We start from the raw sequence: 22236 nt of genomic DNA on the forward strand, positions 1-22236 counted from the left end.
TATAATAATGTTGTAAAAAATTAAATTTTTAATTTTATCTTTCAAAAAAATATATTCTAAAATGCATTTAAAATGTATTTCTAGATCAAAAATGCATTCTGAAATACATTCTAAAATGTATATGTAAAATGCACATTTTCAAAATAGGATCTGAAAATATAACTCAAAATGTATACAAAACTTACAAGATCACTCAAACCAGAATAATTTTTACATTTTACTACATGGGTGCAACTTCAAAGTATGGGATGCAAAATGCAATGGTCCAAAACAAGTAAGCTTATAACCCTGTCTACGACTTGTCCCGGTTCGACTATAAAATTAATTCAAAAGACAGATTTAGTTGAAAGATGTAAAATATATAAAAAATTTAGTTAAATATGAACTTTTTATTAGTATTAAAAAAGTTAAATTTATAAAATAAACTAAAATTACAAATATATATATATATATATATTATTTCTAAAAATATTTAAATATTTAAAATGTTACATAATAAAAACCTTTAAACACATTTTTAATACAACTGTTTAGCCCGTCCTAGCTTGCTAATAACGTCCATTAGATTGGTGGGTCATTAAACTAAAATTTCACTTGGCTGAATCTAAATTGTAATCCCTATTAGAAGACATAAAAAATTGGCAATAATATATATATATATATATATATATATATATATATATAAAGGGTGCTTTTAACGAGTTGAATATAAGATATTATTTTTCTTAGCATTTGATTGTTTTGTTATGATATTGTTTTAAGAAAATAACAAAATATTAGGAAAGGAATGTGTTTATAAATTTTCTTCTAGTCAAAACTAAAGAGCAAGATAATCTGTATCCTTTTATTGCCAATCAATTTTTTCTGAATTGAATTAGAAATAACATAAAACTGATTGCATATAAGCAGTTTTATAAATGATTTTGAATTATTGAAATAACATATTATAAACTAGTTTGGTAAGAATCAAATATTTAAAGCATGAGATAATCTCAAAAGTTGGAGATTGGGCCAAAGTGTAAGTGATTCCTTATGTTAAGAGGAGTTGATTGATTTGGACTAGGATAGACCGATAGAGGCAAAGCAGAGTACGAAACGAAGTGAATATGGATGGAGGAGGGAAAGTGTTGGTGGCAGGGACCGGAATCCCACTATCTGATTCGGAAGAAGGAACCATCCAAAAAGAAAAAAAAAAGGATGATTATGATCAAGAGAAGTCACATTAGCCACAATTAGATGAAAGAAGTGTGATGTAAGATGATTGTGTTGTGTGTGATAGTGTCACTGTGTACTAATTACTCAGTTACACCTTTAGCCCAAATGTCAATTGCTAAATGAGAATTCAAGTTATCCGGTAATGATGAAAACCGAGAATCAAGTTGTGGACATAATCAATCCACCATGTTTTTCTTTTAACAATCGGATATACAAATCTTGTGACCTGTGTCTAACAAATTTAAGGTCAAACTATCGATAGTACAAAAGGGATTCAAGATATTCTTATTCTTTAATGCATAAAGATTTGTTTTCTTTAATATACGCAGATGGGTTTCAAAATTCAACTGATGGAGCCGCCAAACACCTGGCTTGAGGTCGGAGGAGTTTGTGAAATTAGCACAAAAAATAGTACAATAGTGTGAGGTATTGCAATTGGTGAAAAACATGTGGTGCATGTTGATATGCAAACATAACTTACTCTAATGACATACATGAGACGTGTGAAACAAAAAATAAAGAAAACCAGAAAAACAGAGAGACGAAAAAAAATAAAGAAAGCAAGAAAAAGGTAAAAGAGAGAAAGGAAAACATACAACTAAAAGGAAGTGGCGGGGCCAAAACATTACTTCCTGAATGGCAACCAATATTCCAATTTAGATCCCTTTATATATGGATCTTTATCGCATTGAATGAAGTGAAAATAAAGAAAAGCCTGTGGCGAAGGGAGATCAGTCAAAGATGACAAGCAGCACCGCTTTATTTGCTGCTATTCTAAAACTTCTGATCATTTTCTTATTCGCAGCTTGGGTTTCTCTTTGGTTTCTGAAGCCAACCCAAATATGGACAAGAAAATGGAAACAATTAGAAAATAGCGCAGATAATACAATTTTTGGATACTATGGTAAGAACGCGGAATCTCAACTTCAATTATTCATACCATGTGTAATCCTTTCTTCTGTCTCTTCAATGTAACTGTTACTGCAAAACTGCTCCTCAAATTCCAAGAACTTATGGTCAAATGCTAGTCAGATGTTAAAACATGGATCATACTTTTCTGCAGGTCTTAGCTTCGCTGTGTACACGTTTCCAATAATTGCTATTGCAATAATTGGACTTCTTTTATTGGATTTAAAATCTGGATACCAAAGCAGGTAATAATATGCAAACTTCAAGGGCTGTTCAATTATTATAATGGACATTTCTCTTCAAAATCTGTTTCCTCGGTACTACAGAAGCGCAAGGAGTCCATCAAAATCAAACTTCTTCTCAAAGCCACTGGTGGTGAACAGCACAGTGGGAATCTTATCCATTATTGAAGTACTGGTAGCTTTCCTTTTTATTGTCTTCTTAGTATGGACCTACTACTCTCGTATTTCTGCAGACTTCAAAAAGTTGGTGCCATACAAATCACTGAAGTTGAATACGTAAGTGTTCTTGATACGCTTATGTTGGATTGGTAGAAAAGCTATTATTTCACCGAGTTACTATCTTGATTTCAGATGGCAACTCAAGTATCACAGAGTAGCTACCCGGTTTGGCTTGCTATCAGAAGCTTGTCTGGCTTTGCTGCTCCTTCCTATTTTAAGAGGATTGGCTGTGTTTCGCATACTTGGCATTCAGTTTGAAGCTTCCGTTAGATATCACACTTGGCTCGGAACTGCAATGATACTTTTTGCTACAATACATGGTGCAAGCACTTTGTTGATATGGGGGGTCAGCCACCATATTCAGGATGAGGTGAAGTCTAAATCATGTACCTTCTGTTATTTTAATTCGGAGGCGTTTTCTTTACCGGACAGATTTTTCAACATTAATTGAATATAGGCTCAGTACTTGTGCAGTAGCTAGTGATTAGTTTTCTCCTCCTCTCATCATATTTTTCAATCAGATGTGGAAGTGGCAAAAGACTGGACGCATATACCTCGCGGGGGAGATAGCACTTGTTGTGGGGCTAGTCATTTGGGTCACTTCTCTTCCCCAAATTAGAAGGAGAAAGTTTGAAATCTTCTACTACACACATCATTTCTATGCAATCTTTCTTGTATTTTTCTTATTTCACGGTGGGGATAGGCACTTTTATACGGTTTTCCCAGGAATATTCCTTTTTAGCCTTGACAAATTGATCCGAATCATACAATCAAGTCCAAAAACTAGCATGGTTTCTGCTAGAATTTTTCCTGGCAAAGCTGTAGAGCTAATTCTGCCCAAAGATCCAGGTATTTAGTTTCTTTATACCAGTCTGAAATTGACCATTAGAATTGCATAGATCAGGGGGAGATTATTTAAACGGCTTTTTAACGATTTGCAGGGCTGAAATATAACCCTACAAGTGTTATATTTTTGAAGATACCAACCATATCTCATCTTCAATGGCACTCTTTCAGTATAATATCTAGTTCCAGGGCTGATGACCACATTTTGTCAGTGATAATAAAATGTGAAGGGTGGTGGACTAATTCTCTTTACGACCTGATACATGCTGAACTAGACAAAACTGAAGATAAAAGGAAGGGAATACCTGTTGCAATCGAAGGACCTTATGGACCTGCTTCTTTAGACTTCTTGAGGTGAGCAAAGACATTATACTTAACACTTCTAATAGAGTTGTTTATAAAAATTCCTCGGTTGTCCCTTGCCATCAGTTTTTTTTTTTTATAATGTGAAAAACAGTGAAAAAGTATAAGATCATCCCAGTTAATGGAAAAATTTGTCTGCAGATATGACACCCTTCTTCTGGTTGCTGGAGGAAGTGGAATAACCCCATTTCTGAGCATTTTGACAGAAGCTAATTCAGCTAACAGCAAAAGTGGATTTCCATCGAGAATACAACTTGTGTATGTCATCAAGAAAGCACAAGATTTCTGTCTGTTACATTCAGTCTCACATCTGTTACTCAACCGATCAACTAAAAGTTTTCATTTGAACCTAAAATTGTTTGTAACCCGAGAAACACAAGCAGGGGTAGGAATTAGAGAGCTACTAAATGAGTTCTTTAAAGCAAGAACCCTGCAAGTGAACAGCGTGTGTTCAAATTATGCAGCATACGGGCCTGAAAGTCCCTCTTGGATGGCTGCCATTGCTGGATTTTGCTCCATTACTTTCCTTATTTTCCTAATCTTTTTAAACCATATTATAATTCCATCTGGAAAGCGCTCAAAACTGGACAAAGAAAAGACTCCCTCTTGGGTTGTCGATCTTCTTCTGATAGCTGCTTTTGTCCTAGCTTTAGCCTGCAGCGCCTCGGTGGCAGGCTTTTTGAGATGGAGAAGGCTGAGGAAAGGGATTCCCAAAATATCGCACAGAGAAATTGAAGCCCTTGATCTAAGTTCAGCTGAAGCTAGGAATGCACTTGAAGCTCACGAAGTACATTTTGGGGGAAGGCCTAACTTTAAAGGTAGTGAACTCATTGTTTATTTACTGTTTCTAATGCATATTGACAAAACAATTGACAGCTTAAAAGCTTTGAATTGAACAGAAATATTCAGCAAGCTCCAAAATGAAAGCGGTGGATCTAATATTGGAGTATTGGTTTGTGGACCTGAAAGCATGAAGGAATCGGTGGCGTTGGCATGCCAGCAGGAATCCGAGTGTTTTAAGACAAGTGCAAAGAGAACACAATCCTGCTTCACTTTCCACACTCTCAACTTCACGCTTTAGTATTCTCATTATTATAATTATACTTGAATGTAACAGTGAAAAGGAGTTAGATAGAGGTACATGTTTATCAATGAAAATAAAACACATCTAACAACTCTTATATTTTCATTAGAAAACATTATTTATAGAATAGTATTATAGTTTTAATAAAAATGTTGCTGCTATGTTCCTTTACCAACGTTCACATTTGAATGAACGTAATAAAAATATGGTATACAAAGATTGCATTGAAAATATTGTCTTTTGATATATGGAAGCTATTTTCAAGTTGTTCATACAAAAGATTTAGAGCAATTGAAAATTTGGAAGCATGCGTTCAGCGTGCAGATGGCGGCGCCTGTTTAATGCGCTTACATGTGTGGTCATTTTCATATGCTATTTATTTGAACTTCTTTCAAGCATAGTACCATTTAGAAGAGAAGAAAGCAAGCCAATCCGGGTTCCAGATACAAGTGGCAAAATTCCAAATAAAGTCAGTGTATCTAATAACTTGAATCTCGCTCGTTGGCTAAAACTAGAAATACTAGTTTTACCATGATTAGGTACAATACAAGAGGAGTTTGCTTGGAAGTTTAACTAATCCAATAATCCAAAACAAAACAAGTCAAAAGGCAACGTACCGAAATCCAAACACAAAGGGCTCACTCAACAATAAAGTAAGAAAGAAAAAAAAAAGTCCAATTATGTACAGTGAAAACAACTTAAACCCGCGTGGAGGAGGTTTGCAAAGGCGCCGCCTCATCGAAATCGTCGCCGCCGCTAACCAAATCGGACAAGACTTTTCCGGGCGCCTCCGGCGTATTCTCTCCGAGGAGAAGCGCGACGACTTCCTTCATGGTGGGTCTCCTCTGGGGGTCAGGGTGGCAACAAGCCAAGCCAAGCTTCAAAACCATCTCCATTTCTCCCTCATCGTACTCCCCTCCGATTCTCGCATCGGCAGCCTCACGCGCGCACCCCTTCGCGTACAACTCCCTCACCCAATCAATGAGCACCACCTCCTCCTCCACCACCGAAGTCTCAATGGGCCGCCTCCCGCACGCCACCTCCAACAGCACCACCCCAAAGCTGTAGACGTCACTCGCGGACGTCGGCGCCGCAACCGTGGCTAGCTCCGGCGCCAAGTAGCCCAACGTCCCCACCACACGTGTGGTATTGGGAACTTCCCCGTGCGTGTAAAGCTTGGCCAAACCAAAGTCCCCGAGTCTCCCTCGCATGTCGGCGTCCAACAATATGTTACTGGACTTAATATCTCGGTGGATAACAACCTGGTCCCAACCGTGGTGAAGGTAGGTAAGCCCCTCTGCCACGTCGACAAGGATACGACGGCGTTGCTCCCAGCCTAGAAGCTTCTCGGGGCGATCGAAAACCCACCTGTTCAGACTCCCATTGGGCATGTAATCATAAACAAGCATAAGCTCGTTACCCTTTCTACACCAGCCTCGCATTTGAACCAGGTTCTTGTGTTGAAGCCTCCCCATACTCGATATCTCCGCCATGAATTCCCGCAACCCTTGCTTCGAATCGTGGTTCACACACTTCACCGCCATCTGTGTCTTGTTCGGCAACGTCCCTTTGTACACTCTCCCGAACCCTCCTGAACCTAAGAGCTGCTCCTTCCCAAATTCCCCTGTCGCAGAACTCAATTCCTCGTACGAGAATCTATGCGGCCAGTACTCCAACTCCCAATCTTCGATCTCATCGTCTTCTTCGTCTTTCCCTTTCTGGATTCGCCACCACAAGTAAAATCCACAACCGCATATAACCACAAAAACAACACAACCAACAACAATCCCCGCTATTGCGCCACCAGAAAGCGAGGAAGACGATGGTTCCGGTTCGAACACCGGTAAGTTTGTTGTGTTCAGCTCCCTCGCTGGCCCTGAATCGCTGAAGCTCCACGCCAGAACCCTCTGCGCCTCGATCCAGTTCGTTTTGGAAGCGGAAAACCCGACGTACATCTCAGCTGACACGTAGTTACCTATGGTGGGAACATAATGTGAAAGCGTAGGCTTCAACGGGCGCGAAACGCCGATTGGCGCGACCGTTACGTTGAACAGCAGATTGTGGCCGTCAAAATTGATCCAGGCTCGGATATTCTGGCCGGTGCGCATGCGCACTGGCACGAATCCCCCGGTGGAATTGTAGTAGCCGGCGGGGGTGGCGATGGTGGATTCGATGTTGTTGAGGTCGATGCCGATGTGGTTGTCGTTGATGTCGTTGAACTCAGGGTTCTGGCCGGTGTCGAATTCGACGGCGACCAGGGGGAAAAGGGTGGGGGAGGTGGCGTTGGTGAATAGACCGAAGTACTGGCTGGCGATGGCTCCGGGAGGATCGGTGGTGTTGCAGAGGACGAAGGCGAGGCCAAAGCCGGGACTGGTAGTAATTTCCGGCAAGACGGAGAAGACAAAAGAGGTGGAGAATGAAGTAATGGAAGAGGATGAGGAATTGGAAGACGGCTTTGTGATGGGAACTTTTGTGGGATAGAAGGCGCGGCCGTAAGAGTACTGGTTAGAGTCGTTGGTCATGCGGATCACCGAGGCGTCGACGCGAGCGTCTTTCACCAGAGTGAGGTTGGTGATGCCGGTGAAGGAGTTGAATAGGAAGTCCAAGCAAAGTGAAGGCGTCGCAAAGAGAGCGAGATGAAGAAGAAGAATAACCAACCACATGCCGGAAAATGAAAATTCACCGGCGACGGGGATTTTGGAAGGAGACATGGGTGGTTGGGTTTTGTTTGTTTGAACGCTGCCTTTAACAACGTTGAATAATCATTTTATGGTTTTAAATAATATCCTCATGCTCTTATTTAAATTTCAACCAAAACTAATGCTGCTCATATTATTTAGTAAGCAAAGGAATGTCATTTTTTGTTGGATGATTATGGTTTTAAAAAATGTTAATGAGACCTTTGTTAATAATTTAATAATCCCTAAAATAAAACTGGTGGACCACTGATGAAGGTTCCTCAGAGGAAAAGAGGAGTAATCGCTACATACCGTGAGCAGTCAGAGATGTATTATTTTTGAAAGTCCACTTGCGCTGTCTACACTATGAGAATGATGACGTGGTTTTCTTTTTCTGATGGCTAAATACATTTTTAGATCTGGATACTTCTTTTTTTTCACACAAAACCCTATACCAAATGTCAAAAAAAATGGATGATTTATTCCCCTCCATTCTCAAACAATTGATAACTGCGGAATATCAAATGGAATTTTTGGTAACCCAATTTCGAGTTGTTTTTTTTAAAGATAATAGAATGAAGAAAAAAGTAAAAAAAAAAGAAATATTAATGATTTTAAATGAAATAATTCGAAAAATAATATAATAAAAGTTTAAAAATTTTAAATATAAAATCGATGAAGATAATTATTTCGATAATTAAAAGTTTAGATAAAAAAAAAATATTTGTAAATAGATATATTTTAAAGAAGTTTAAATTAGCAATATTTGCAAATAAGAAAAAAATTATAAATGAAAAATTATAAGAAAGTAATGAAAAGTGTGGTATAATTAAATTTATTGAATTATAAAAAATATATTGTTTTAAAAAATAATTTTATGTAATATATTAATTTAAAGAATTAAATATTTGAAAAAGTATTTAAAAATACACATATTTAGGGAAATATAAATTAAAAATATGTAAATAATTATGAAGAAGAAGAGAAAAATTTAAATAGAAACAAATGAATGGAAAGGGTTTGATATAATTGAAAAATTTAAGTTGTGTATAATGAATATGATAAATAAAAAAATTTGATTAATTGAAAAAAAATAGAAATAATGATGGAAAAGAAATAAAAATTTATAAATTTTTTTAAGCAATATTATTCTTTTTTTTTTTTAATTTATGCTTACAATAATGATGTTTATAATGCAAGTAGATTTGAAATTTGTATAATAAGTAAATTGAAAATTGGCTTTGAATATTTTATTATAGTATGATTTAGTTTATATATTAATAATTTTACGTAATAAAATTTGAAAAAAAAGTTAAATTAAAAGTATAAATAGTAGAATGAATTTGAAAATACTTGAATATTTAGTTAAAGAGTAGTTAAAATTTAACATAAATAGTTATAAAGAAAATACAGGCAATTGGATGAAAAAAAATATAAATAAAATTAAAAAAATTAATCGAATGTAAATATTTTAATGCCATTATATTATAATGTAGTGTCTTCTAAGTCGTCAACCAAATTATGAGATTGATGTTTAAATCTTTGATTTAGATAAATAATTCAATGTTATATCATCATTGCTCCCAACTTTTGATTTAATAATTAAGTCATTGATCTAATTTTTGGTTTATATCAATAATTTATTTAATATATTATTATTTTGAAATATAAATTTATTATTTATTAAGATGTGATAATAATTTTCACTTTAGTTTAAATTTTATTTTCATTCTAATTTTTTTTTATAAATTATATCAAATATATTTTTAAATGTTTATCAAAAATATATTTTACTACAATAATTATAAATTTTTCACTCACTTCTTAATTTCTTCTTTTAATTTAAACAACATAAAGTATTTTATCCTTTCAAAAGAAATACAAGACAGTTAACTCTTAGTAGGTGAGAGGAAAAGTTACAATACAATACTCACCTTCTCTGCAGTGATAGTACTCATGAGTCTATCTCATGTAGTTCGTAATTAAAGGTGATTTACGAACCAAAAATAAAATTTATAAACAACTAAAAAAATAATGTTTGTCTTTTTTTTTACAATAAATGTATATATTTTCTTGATTTTTATTGATTAACTACAAAGTTAAAATATTGAAAGCCTCACGTGAGCTTAGCTAGTACAAATTTTAAATAAACATAATGTCTATTCTTCCTTTTTTAAACATTGGTGTGTCTATGATACATATAATATATTTCACTAATTAAACATGTAAAATTTAATAAGTAATCTTTTTATATTTTTGTCCGGATAGTATTACCATAGCACAAATTCAATAAGTATTTTTTATTATTGTACCGGTATAGACGAGCTTGAACCCTGATCTCCCTGCTGAGTGGTTGACCGAGACCTATTCAACCTAATCAAGATCATGGCCGAGACCTGAGAGACTTGGCCGAGACGCCGAGGCCGACGGCCTACCTTGCCGAGACCTTAGAAGACCTGGTCGAGACAGCCGAGACCATAGAAATTTGGCCGAGGATCGACACACACTAGGTTAACTTGGCCGACGGCCGACCCCTATTACCGTTAACGCTCAAACCAAGATCAGTAAAGCTAATCCATCATTAAGAATTAGGTAATACAACCCTAAGCGGTATCCACCTCGATAAATGGGCCAAACAAGGTAGACCCATTAGAATAATATAAATAACACGCATCCCAAGGAGTAAGGTATGTCATTTATTACTGCTCACCTACCTAAAAGCTGACCACCCGCTTTACTGACTTAAACGTCGGAGTGCATTCGCAGGTACCCGCACCATCCGGTGTTCGAGTGCCAAAGGAGAAGTAGGAAGACGAGAAAAATCTCAACTCATCACCCAGTCACCTGAGCGACCGAAGGAAGGAGAAGAAGACTTCAATTCTCTAGGTCTCATCTCCCTTGTAGGAACAATTATATTTACATAAGAATTTTCTCTCACCATTCATATTATTTTTTGCATTAAACTTTTGCTATATATAAAGATTATTTTACTTAAGACTTTACGTACTAATTTTTTTAGTAATAATCAACAATTCGATATAGAATGATTCGACGCAAAACTAAAATCTTAGTAATATTTTTATTTTTTTATTGGAGGAAAAAGTATCATACTCAATGTCATTTGTATTTTCAGACTCTTTGATATAGACACCTAATATACCTTGATTATGGGTTTTTTATCAAATAAAAATATCTGTAAAAGATTTTTTAAAGTTAAAGTTAGTATCTAATATGTGATAGTTAAAGATATTAAATGTTTACATTAGTTTGATGTTACTAAATCTATTTATAAATATGTGTTAAATTCTAGTGATAAACTTAGATTAGGACCAATACTATAGTTAATTCCTGCATCAGGCTGATACTGAGTAATGCTAAATGTGTTAAATTGATGGATAGGTGACATGTACTTTAAGAATCCGAATATATTCCGTCATATATTTGGGGCTCAGTATATGGACGCTGTTTGACACATCTTGATCATATAATATAATTTTCTATATTTATTTTAACTTGAAATGACATTAAAAAATATTTTTTTTTTACTAATTAAAGTAACAACCAACAAAAAAAAAGTTGAAATTATCACTAACATGGTAGAAATATTAAAAGATGAATATAATTCCGTGTATATGGGTAGAAATAAACTTCTTGTCCCAGAAACAAAATGTTTAAGATGAATAATTTTTTTATAGAAGGGAATTTATAAATAAGTTAGATATCAGAAGAAAACAAACCTAAGTGATATGATATCTTAGTTACGGCAAAAATCAAATAAACGATAATGTGCTTAAATAAATAAAAATTGAACGCTTAATAAAATATTTTTAATACAAATTCATTAAAAATAATTACATTTATGAACTACTTAAAATTTAACTAAGCAATTTAGCTATGTTGATTTTATCGGTATTCTTTGATTATATGAATGATAATAACGAGTTCTTTGTTTGTTTTTCTGTAGAGGAATTCCGGACAATTGCTTCCTGTACCCGATCAATTATGATTGGCACCCGACGAATTTTTAGAAATTCCATTGTGCCCTTCTCTTTTTCACTTTGAAAAATAGTGTATGGTGAGCTGCAGAAAGAACTTGATTTTCTCTGGATGATGCTTTGAGATGCAGAAGAGGAGGTTTTACTGGGATTGTGCTCAGATATCATCATTGGAAGCCAGGTTTTCGCATTCCAGATGCAGGCGTCCGGAAGTAGATATTTTACTCCGTATATGAAAATGCACACAACTATATTCCGCACACAAATATCCAGAATCCATTCACACCCTTCCGAATGAAACCATCGCAGTCCACGACTATCCGCAGCACACAACTTGATTCCGCACAACAATATCCAGAAGTCACAAAATGATTTCCGCCTAAAAATGTCCGCAACGCACACTTTGTCTTCTCTTATGCCTTCTCCGGTGCCTCCGTTCACTGTCGCAGATGATGCTCAAACCTTCGCATAACAGTGGACGACCTTGAAGCTCCTGGGTTCATCTTTGTTCAAGCCTCCGCTGTTGGAGAACTGCAAACGAAGGTGCGAGAATGCGAACCACGGTGTTGGGTGCGAGATTGCGAATCACGGTGTTGGGTGTGTGATTGGGTGCGAGAATGGCAGAGACGAAGGTGTGTGATTGGGTGCGAGAATGGCAGAGACGAAGGGTGTGTGATTGGGTGCACAAAACAATTAACCTAATTTCATTTTCATTAAGGGTACTTTGGTACTTTCATAAACGCAATTGGGTGTAGGTCAGGTTTGATTGAGTGCAGGGAGAATCACCCGGAATTCCGTTTCAACTTATTGGGCCTTGCTCTTATCTAATGGTAGCTTAATTTTTTTGGAATGAAGGAGGTGTTTCTTCTTGCACTCCATCATTTAAAAGAAAAAGACTATCTTACCCCTTTCAAAAACGATTTACAAATTACTTTTTTAAAGTATTTTAGAACATACTTTTTAAAAGTTAGAAAAATGTGTTATATGAAAAAAATATTCCAAAATATTTTTTTTTTTGTTTTTCGGATTTTCTATTCTATAAACATAATTTAGGTATTTTAAAGAATGTGCAGATACCGAAAGAAAAAATGTAAGAGTGTGGAAGAAACACCCGGAAGGAAATGTTGATCTTTCAAGACATGGAACACTTAGACTAAGTGGGCAACAATATTTAGACAATTTCTCTCTGTACCTCGATGCTTTCTTACTGAAACTTCCATAAAAGATAGAAAGTGACAATTTTGCCATTTTCTTTATCTTCTTCGTGATACTTTACTCTTTTTTCTGGATTTTAAAATTTAAAATTCAGAATATAGTTTTATAGTTTTTTGAAAAATCTATAAATTATATAATTTAAAAATAAAAAATAAATAAACCCTGTACCTTTCGTCGAATGATAGATTTATGGGGTGAAAAAGAAAACTATGGAGGTAGAAAAATAAATTGCCCAATATTTATTTATATTGTTGGTACTGGTGTGATTTTTCTTCAACCCCCAATATTTACTCCACAAATTAGCAGGCATGGAATCATTGATATGTCCTTAAATTGTAAAAATACATAAACAACTCTTATTACTGTATTGAGTTTTTTCACCATGATGAGATTATTTTTTTATTTATTTTTTATTAAAATGGGGTCCGTTAAAAAAATTACAAATTTAGGCAAGTCGTGTCTAATTGGGACGACTTCATATTCAGAAGTCGTCCCAATTAGGCACGACTTCATATTCAGAAGTCGTCCCAATTAGGCACGACTTCTGCCATGTCATACTAAAGTCGTGCCAACTAGTTCTGCAACAGCACTATACAGTGTAGGCAAGGGGCTGCGATGGAGTAAATAGGCTCGAGCAGGCTCAAAATCATCAGTGAGAGCGAGAGTCAAGAAACTTCTTAGCATGAGCGGAATAATCTCCAAAAAACATACATAGGACAACAATATAAGTTTAGAATAGACTGTCCAGGTTGCTCTTTCATGTCGTGCAGGTTAAGCATAAGCTCATACTGACGAACAAGGTACGACTTCTGCCCTGTCATACTGAAGTCGTGCCAACTTGGCACGACTTCTACCACGTCATAATTTTTTTTATTTTATTTTTAATTTTACTGTTTATATATTGGGTAGTAAGTTATGTAATGTTAAAAATTAATTTCTTCTCATCATTACGTGTTCTGTAAAATCACTACTTTTCAAACTATTTATTTTGCAAATTCACAACAATAATTCTCTATTTATTTTCCAAATATAATAATTTTTCATTTATCTATTTATTTCCAAATTCAATAAGAATTTTCTTCATTTTTTAATTAATCAAATAATCAAGTTATTGTATTACATTATCGTCAAACATGATCCATACACGATTATCCAATTTTTTGTTCCTTAAAACTAACACTCTTTGAAAATTATGTATCAAATTAATTTTTAATATTACACAACTTATTATCCAATATATAAACAATAAAATTAAAAAAAATAAAATAAAATATATGATGTGGCAGAAGTCGTGCCAAGTTGGCACGACTTCAATATGACAGGGCAGAAGTCGTGCCAAGTTGGCACGACTTCATTATGACATGGCAGAAGTCGTGCCTAATTGGAACGATTTCTGCATATGAAGTCGTGCCGAATTGGCACGACTTGCCTAAATTTGTAATTTTTTTTTTAAACGGACTCATTTTGGTAAAAACCAAAAAAAATAACCCCATCATGATAAAAAACCACTTTATTGTTGTTTTACATTTTTCGAACTAGAGACAAAATATTTGACATTTATAATAGTTATGTACCAATTATTAATATGATTAATTTATAATTTTTTTAAAATAAGACTTGCATGTGAGTATTTTTTTTTATATAAATATTTGTCGAAGTTTATTAGTCCAACGAAATTTAAGCTGTGATCTAAACACTCAAATCTTACAAAAACACCAACTAACTTCTCAAATTAAACAATAATTTAAGACAAATTCTTCCTAAATTCTATCCCTTCTTTCTACACCTCCATATTTTTTTTTAATTTCAATCCTATCCTTCTTAATATTGTAAATCAAAACATGTATAAACGTAAATTGAACACGTACAATTATGTTCACAAATAGATCTTATCATATCATGATTCTCACACAATCATACAATCAAGAAGGAATAGGCACTTACCTTCCATGAGTGATCCTAATTGAACAGTTACTTTATCTCCTTTGTCCCAATCTATCTCTTAGCAATTCCGTTCTTGTCACACACTTCCGTGATGGTTAACAGTGAGACAACTATTATTTGCAGAGACAGAACCCTATAGCCTTTAGTTCCCAATCTCCATCAGATGTAGGTTTTCCATTAGGTATATCATCAGATATATATTTCTCACATTAACCAATGAGCCTTTAATTTTATTATTATTATTAAATCATATTCGAGTCCAAAGTCTAAACTCTAAGTCATGTGAGTCACTTTATAGAAATTAATTTACATAATTTCTTACATTCTCCCACTTGACTCATATGAGTTATAATACTTTCATGATTTAATAATTACATAAATGCGCATTTAAAAGGCCTTACATAAATTAGTTCTATCATTAATCATAATCAAGGATACAGAAATAATAAGAGTCATGGCGGTTATATGTCATTTCAATTGACACATTTCCTTCCATGTACTACCATATCATTCTTTCTCCTTAATATGACTTTATAGTGAGAAATTCATAATAGGTTCAATCATAATGTCATTGTCATCAATAACAACATAATTTGTTTTTCACACCATAATAACATAATTTGCATGCATATACATAAAGTAGAAAACAACATAAATTTCAGAAACTTTATTTATCAATGAGCTCAAAGTGTCAAATAAGCATTAATAACAACATTCATAATTCACTAGTAACATAATGCCCATATTTACAACATGACCAGTAAAGGTTTTAGGCGGTAACCCTTTTGTTAAAGGGTCAACAATCATAAGATCAGTGCTAATATGTTCTATTGACACTCTATGTTTCTGAACTTCTTCTTTAACGGCAAAGTATTTCAATTCCATATGTTTAGCACCTTTGGAATACTTGTCGTTTTTAAAAAAGAAGACTGTTGAGGAGTTATCACAATAAATTCTCAGCGGCTTGACAATACTGTCAACAATTCCAAGTCCTGAAACAAAATTCCGCAACCAATTAGCCTGAACTATGGCCTCAAAGCATGCCACAAATTCAGCCTCCATGGTGGATGCAACAATGACTGTCTACTTCGCACTTTTCCATAAAATCGCTCCTCCGACTAAAAGATACGCATAACCAAAAGTAGACTTTCGTGTATCCACACAGCCAGCAAAATCTGAATCTGTATATCCAATCACCTCAAGATGATCAGATCTTTTATAAGTAAGCATGTGATCATTCGTTCCTTGCAAGTATCTTAAAACTTTCTTTGCAGCTTTCCAATGATCCAATCCTGGATTACTCTGGTATCTACCAAGCATACCAACTGCAAAACTAATATTTGGTCGTGTACAAGTTTGAGCATACATTAAACTCCCAACAATAGATGCATAAGGTATATTCTCCATCTGTTTCCGTTCCAAATCATTCTTTGGACATTGCATGAGACTAAATTTGTCTCCTTTCAGTATTGGAATAGGAGATGTCGAACATTTATCCATTATGAATCTCTCTAAAACTTTATTAATATATGATTTCTGAGACAAACCTAACAATCCTTGTGATCTGTCACGGAATATTTCAATTCCTATCACATAGTATGCCTCACCCATATCTTTCATCTCAAAGTTATTAGAGAGAAACTTCTTAGTCTCACTTAATAGACCAAGATCATTAGTTGCCATGAGAGTCACATAAAGTCTTAAAGACCCATTTACACCCGACTCTCTTGCATCCTTCTGGCAATCCTATAAGGCCCCATACATCATTCTATGCCATTGATTTAAGCTCATCTTTTATAGCATCTAACCACTTATCAGAATTATCATCATTGATGGCGTCTGAAAATGAAACTGGATCATTATCAATACCTAAGTCATTTTCTGACTCTTGTAGATAAACCACATAATCAGTCGAAATAGCAGACTTTCTTTCTCTTTGAGATCTTCTTAATACTATTTATTGTGGTTGTTCTACTACAGGTTCATTATTAACTTCATGATCATTAATTTGTTGTTCTTCTTCATCGTTGAGTGATTCAACTACATTAGGAACAACAATACTTGAAGTAGAGGCACTAGTTAAAGGAACTTGTACTCTAACTTCCTTAATCTCTACATTTTGTGAAGTATCACTCCCACTGGTTTCACCAATTTCAATGAACCGTGCATTTCTAGATTCAACAATTCTTGTGCTATGGGTAGGGCAGTAAAACATATACCCTTTTGACTTTGCTGGATAACCAATGAAATATCCACTGATTGTTCTTGCATCCAATTTCTTTTCTTGCGGATTGTATATTTTGACTTCTGCCTGACATCCCTAAACATGCAGGTGTCTCAAACTAGGTTTCCTTCCTGTCTACAATTCAAAAAGGTCTTTGAACTGCCTTACTAGGAACCCTGTTCAACAGATACATGACAGTTTTTAAAGCATACATCCACAATGAAACAGGTACAGTTGACTTACTTAACATGCTCCTAACCATATCCATTAAGGTTCGATTACGCCTTTCTGAAACACCATTTTGTTGTGGTGTACCTGACATTGTGTATTGAGCACTGATCCGATCGGTCATCGGTAGTCGATGACGTCAGCATCAGAGAACCACGTGGACCACTCGCAGGGTGACACGTGGACCAGGTGGCAGAGAGGTCGGGGGACGATCGCCAAGAGAGGTGATCGGTGGTCAGTAACCAAGTTACCACCGACAGATCAGGCGGCAGAGAGGTCGGGGGATAGATCACCCAGAATGGTGATCGGTGGTCAGTAGCCAAGTGACCTCCAGCAGATCAGTTCCTAGACTCGCGCCTGGAGGCAGAGCGCGATAAGCGAATAAACACTGATCAGTCATCGGGGTGTTGTCATCGGGGTCTCGTGTTACACGCAGTTAAACTGGGAATGAGGTTCCCAGCGAGAGCGTTACGCATGGATCTCGCATGTGCACACCTCAGGGAATCATGCACGAGAGTGGCCTGAGGGAACTAGTAAACCAGCCAGTGGTTGGTGATTCCCTAAACCCATTACGTGCATGGCATCGTGAAGGGTAAGCTGTATACGCAGAGAGCAACGTTTGGTGAGTGTGCCTAGACCAGCCACACCCGACGTTCTCCCAAGAGTATGTGATCTGCCCAGATAAGAGAAACAACCTACGTTACTCCGCGAGGGCGTAACTTAGGCCCACAAAGAGAAGCGCTAGAGCCCTTCCAGTAAGTGACACGTGTGTGGTTAGATGCGAGTTGCAGGCCTCCACGTGTCATCATCTGAGAGGGGTGCGGTCCAGACAAAAGAGCACTCCGTACCGCTAAAGGTACAGACAGGCGCAGCCAAGCGCAGACATGCGCAGACTCTCACGCTCCCCATTGCTGATTCTGAAGGTACGCTTTCTCTGAAAAGCATAACAGGGTTCTGACACATGCCAGAAAAGCATAACAGAATTCTGTTATGCCCAGAAGCAGGGAAAGAGAGATAAAAGGGAGAATCAAAGTGAGAGTGGGGGGGAGAAAAGAAAGAGAGACGAAAAACGGAGTGTAAGTTTTTTTTCACACACACATTACTAGTTTCCAGTTTCTGGTGGTTCTGTTGGACTAACTTGATCGTCGGAGTGCAAACGGCCGCTAGAGGCGCCGTCTGTGTGTTTTGCAGGTCACACTTGAAGACATCTGAGAGAAGGTTCGGGGAGCGATTCCGCAGAAGACGCAGTCGCGTAGACGGGGCAGAGAGTGCCACGAAGCGATTCCTCCACGTTCGAGTTGCCGGCAGGATCATTTGGCGCCCACCGTGGGGCCGAGTGAATCGTTGTCCCACATATACCACAGTTTTAAAGCTCACCAGAGTTTTATCAGTTTCTTTGATAGAGAAGATGCCTAGAAACAGACAACCATCACCTGCGCATCCGCTGACGAAGGAGCTGTGACAATGGCGCAGGTCCTGGAAATGGTGCGCACGCTGCAGGATAACGCTGCAGCTTCGAAAGTTGGACAAGAAAGGATGCAGACGGAGTTGGCTGCGTCGCAAAGCAGGAACGACGAGCTGAATCGTGTCAACGAAGAGTTGAGGAGGACGCTGCAGGCGCAGAGGGAGCACGTTGTTGACGAGAGGGTGTCTAGGCAGCCCTCACCTCCAAGGGCATTTCCCATGCCATTCTCCCCTGAGATCATGGGAACCATGGTGCCTCCCAACCTGGTGGGGGTAAAAGCGTCGTTCAAGGGGGTAGAAGACCCGGAGGCGCATCTGACGGCATTCCACACCCAGATGATGTTGTCTGGGGGCTCAGACGCTGTGTACTGCAAGATGTTCATGAGCACATTGAGCGGAATCGCCATGGAGTGGTTCGTGAGTTTACCAGAAGGGCATATCACGTCTTTCTCTCAGTTCTCGAAGCTCTTCACTGAACAATACATCGTCAACAAGGCACCTGCAGTGGTGTCCTACGACCTGTTCGACGTGCGCCAATACCAGGGGGAGTCGCTAAAGGACTACCTCAATCGCTTTGAGGCACAAGTGGTTAGACTACCCAGCAAAGATGAAGATATGCTTGTGCACGCGTTTAAGAAGGGAGTGCTGCCTGGCCCTTTCAGCGAGTCTCTCATCAGGAGCCATCCCAGCACCTTTGCAGAGATCCGACGACGTGCGGTGGCGCACATAGTGGCAGAAACAGAGGTTTCTGAGAAGAGGGGAAGTGCTGCACCACCCAGACCGCGTGGAGGGCAAGGAAAACCACAGCAAGCAAGGGTGCATGAGGCCAAAGAGGGGAAGAAGGTGCGGGAAAAACCTCGTCCCTATGCACCAGGCAAAGACCAGAGCAAGGGGCGTGCAAGGGAGAATAACGCACCCCTGAGATACAACTTCATGGTGGGATTGGCGGATCTCATCGCCCTTCCTGCCGTAGCAGCAAGACTACGAGTACCAGAGAAGACAGATAAGGTACTCGGAAGGAAGAAGAATGAATGGTGTGAGTTTCATCAGGCCTTTGGCCATACACTTCATTCCTGTTTGGCGCTGGGAAACCAACTGGCAGAGTTGGTGAAGTCCGGTTTTCTAGCAGATTACCTGCGTGAGCCGGTGATCGCGCATCAGGATCCCAAACTGGAGAGCAACAGCATGAAGTCCCTGTGCATGGGGAAGTGCAGACGATCGCTGGAGGCTTCTCTGGCGGGGGATGCACAGCTTCACAAAGAAGGAGGTACACTCGATCGGTGATGGCGGTAGATGCAGTGAATGAGAGTCATTACCCGGAGGTGGACATTATCTTCAGGAAAGCTGACCTACGAGACGTTGTCCCGCACGACAACGACCCTGTGGTCATTTCTCTCATCACAGCAGGAAGACGGGTGCATAGAGTACTCGTAGATCAAGGAAGCTCGGCGGATGTCATGTTCTGGCCAACATTCAACAAGCTACAGTTGTCCCCTGATCAATTAAGACCGTATACTGGTTGTCTCTACGGTTTTGCAGGGGATCAGGTAGAAGTGCGGGGATACATCGAGCTGAGGACAACGTTCACTGACGGAGCGACAGCCCACACTAAAAAGATAAAGTACCTGGTGGAGAACGCCCCTTCTGCGTACAATGTCCTGTTGGGGAGGCCAACGCTCAATAGACTGGGCGCAATACCATCGACAAGGCATATGAAGTTGAAGCTGCCGTCGATGGAAGGGACCGTGATAACCATCAAGTCGAATCAGGCTGAGGCAAGACGCTGTTATGAGAACAGCTTGAAGCAAAAAAGAAGTGTGTGCCATGTCACCACAAAACCACCACCAGGCGTGCGCGAAGAGCGATTGGCGGTCAGGGAGACACAAGGCGCTCAGAGGATGGAGAACGCTGCGGTGGGGGGCTCCCAGGTAGCCCAAGTTGAAGAAGAAGAGGAAGGCATGATCACTCCTCGCGGGTCAGGGATCGCGAGAGCGGTCATTGCCAGTGAGAGAAGGTCCCACCCAGCCGAAGGATGGGTCGAAGTGGACATCAGGGGAAGAAAATTCAAGTTGGGGGGATCCCTCATTGAAGAAGAGCGAAGGCTGATCATGGGTGTGATTGAGAAGCACATGAATGCCTTTGCATGGTCAGCATCCGACATGCCAGGAATCGACCCCGATTTCCTCTGCCATCGTCTATCGATGGACCCCATGGTTCGACCGGTGCGACAGAGAAGAAGGAAATTCAACGAGGAGAAGAGGAAGGTGATCCACGACGAAGCGCAGAAGCTCTTTGTCGCAGGGCATATCAGAGAAATCCAGTACCCCGAGTGGCTAGCGAATGTGGTACTGGTGCAGAAGGCAAGCGGCAAGTGGAGAATGTGCGTGGACTTCACTGACCTCAACAAGGCGTGCCCCAAGGATTCTTACCCCCTACCCAGTATAGATGCTCTAGTTGATAGCGCCTCGGGGGGAAAGCTACTCAGCTTCTTGGACGCTTTCTCAGGGTATAACCAGATCAGGATGCACCCAATGGACGAATGCAAGACCGCGTTTATGACGGAACGGTCTTGCTATTGCTACAAGGTCATGCCATTTGGGTTGAAGAATGCGGGGGCTACCTACCAGCGGCTCATGGATAGGGTGCTCTCGCCCATGCTGGGAAGGAACGTACACGCCTATGTAGATGACATGGTGGTTACGTCCCAAGAGAAGAAGCATCACGCAGCTGATCTGGAAGAGCTATTCACCACCATTGCCAAGTATAGGCTGAAGCTCAACCCTGAGAAATGCATATTCGGTGTGGAGGCTGGGAAGTTCTTGGGTTTCCTCCTGACAGAGCGAGGAATCGAAGCTAACCCGGAGAAGTGTGCGGCGATCGTGGCAATGAGGAGCCCAACGACGGTGAAGGAGGTGCAGCAGCTCACCGGTCGCTTGGCAGCACTGTCCCGATTTATGTCTGCTGGTGGGGAGAAAGGTCACCCATACTTCCAGTGTCTCAAACGCAACAGCAGATTTCTCTGGACACAGGAGTGCGAGGAGGCTTTCGTCAAGCTAAAGGAGTACCTGGCGAGCCCACCAGTCCTGCGAAAGCCCCAGGTAGGCATCCCTCTTCGTCTATACTTTGCTGTTACGGAGAGGGCAGTCAGTTCAGTCCTGGTGTAAGAGCAGGACCAGGCCCAGAGGCCTGTTTACTTCATGAGTAAGGTGCTGCAAGGCCCTGAAACAAGGTACCAGGCCCTCGAGAAGGCTGCTCTGGCGGTGGTGTTTTCAGCCAGAAGACTCAGGCATTACTTCCACAGCTTCACAGTGGTCGTGATGACTGATCTGCCTATCCAAAACGTATTGAAGAAACCTGATGTAGCAGGCAGGATGGTCAAATGGGCAGTAGAATTGTCGGAATTCGATATTCAGTACGAGCCCCGAGGACCGATCAAGGGGCAGGTGTTCGCAGACTTCGTAGTCGAGCTATCATCCATCGCGACACCTGCAGAAGGGCTAAATTTCCGATGGGTGTTATCGGTGGATGGCTCCTCTAATCAGCAGGGAAGCGGCGCGGGAGTCATCCTGGAAGGACCAAATGGGGTACTGATCGAGCAGTCCCTCCGTTT

General features: G+C 39.0%; 2 protein-coding genes across 2 annotated transcripts; one reads left to right on the forward strand and one right to left on the reverse strand.

Annotated features, from left to right (window-relative positions):
- The first annotated feature begins 1732 nt into the window (after positions 1-1732).
- LOC137807912 (ferric reduction oxidase 8, mitochondrial) lies at positions 1733-5109 on the forward strand. Its single transcript, XM_068608763.1, has 8 exons — positions 1733-2119; positions 2279-2369; positions 2451-2642; positions 2718-2955; positions 3107-3434; positions 3527-3785; positions 3936-4612; positions 4694-5109. The coding sequence occupies exons 1-8, from the start codon at positions 1957-1959 to the stop codon at positions 4873-4875; spliced, it is 2130 nt and encodes a 709-aa protein (XP_068464864.1). The 5' UTR covers positions 1733-1956; the 3' UTR covers positions 4876-5109.
- Positions 5110-5336: 227 nt separating this feature from the next.
- On the reverse strand, positions 5337-7779 carry LOC137807913 (L-type lectin-domain containing receptor kinase S.1). Its single transcript, XM_068608764.1, has one exon. It carries the CDS (start codon positions 7587-7589, stop codon positions 5577-5579), a length of 2013 nt encoding a protein of 670 aa, XP_068464865.1. The 5' UTR covers positions 7590-7779; the 3' UTR covers positions 5337-5576.
- Positions 7780-22236: the final 14457 nt, after the last annotated feature.

This window comes from Phaseolus vulgaris, chromosome 3, assembly GCF_000499845.2.
Source record: "Phaseolus vulgaris cultivar G19833 chromosome 3, P. vulgaris v2.0, whole genome shotgun sequence".
NCBI classification, from domain to species: domain Eukaryota; kingdom Viridiplantae; phylum Streptophyta; class Magnoliopsida; order Fabales; family Fabaceae; genus Phaseolus; species Phaseolus vulgaris.

Bases quoted from the DNA above. Each gene is read 5' to 3' on its own strand.
- LOC137807912 (XM_068608763.1), top strand. From the start codon at position 1,957: ATGACAAGCAGCACCGCTTTATTTGCTGCTATTCTAAAACTTCTGATC. The intron at 2,120-2,278 runs GTAAGAACGCGG...ACTTTTCTGCAG, and splicing joins TACAATTTTTGGATACTATG to GTCTTAGCTTCGCTGTGTAC. The intron at 2,643-2,717 runs GTAAGTGTTCTT...TCTTGATTTCAG, and splicing joins AAATCACTGAAGTTGAATAC to ATGGCAACTCAAGTATCACA.
- LOC137807913 (XM_068608764.1), bottom strand. From the start codon at position 7,589: ATGTCTCCTTCCAAAATCCCCGTCGCCGGTGAATTTTCATTTTCCGGC.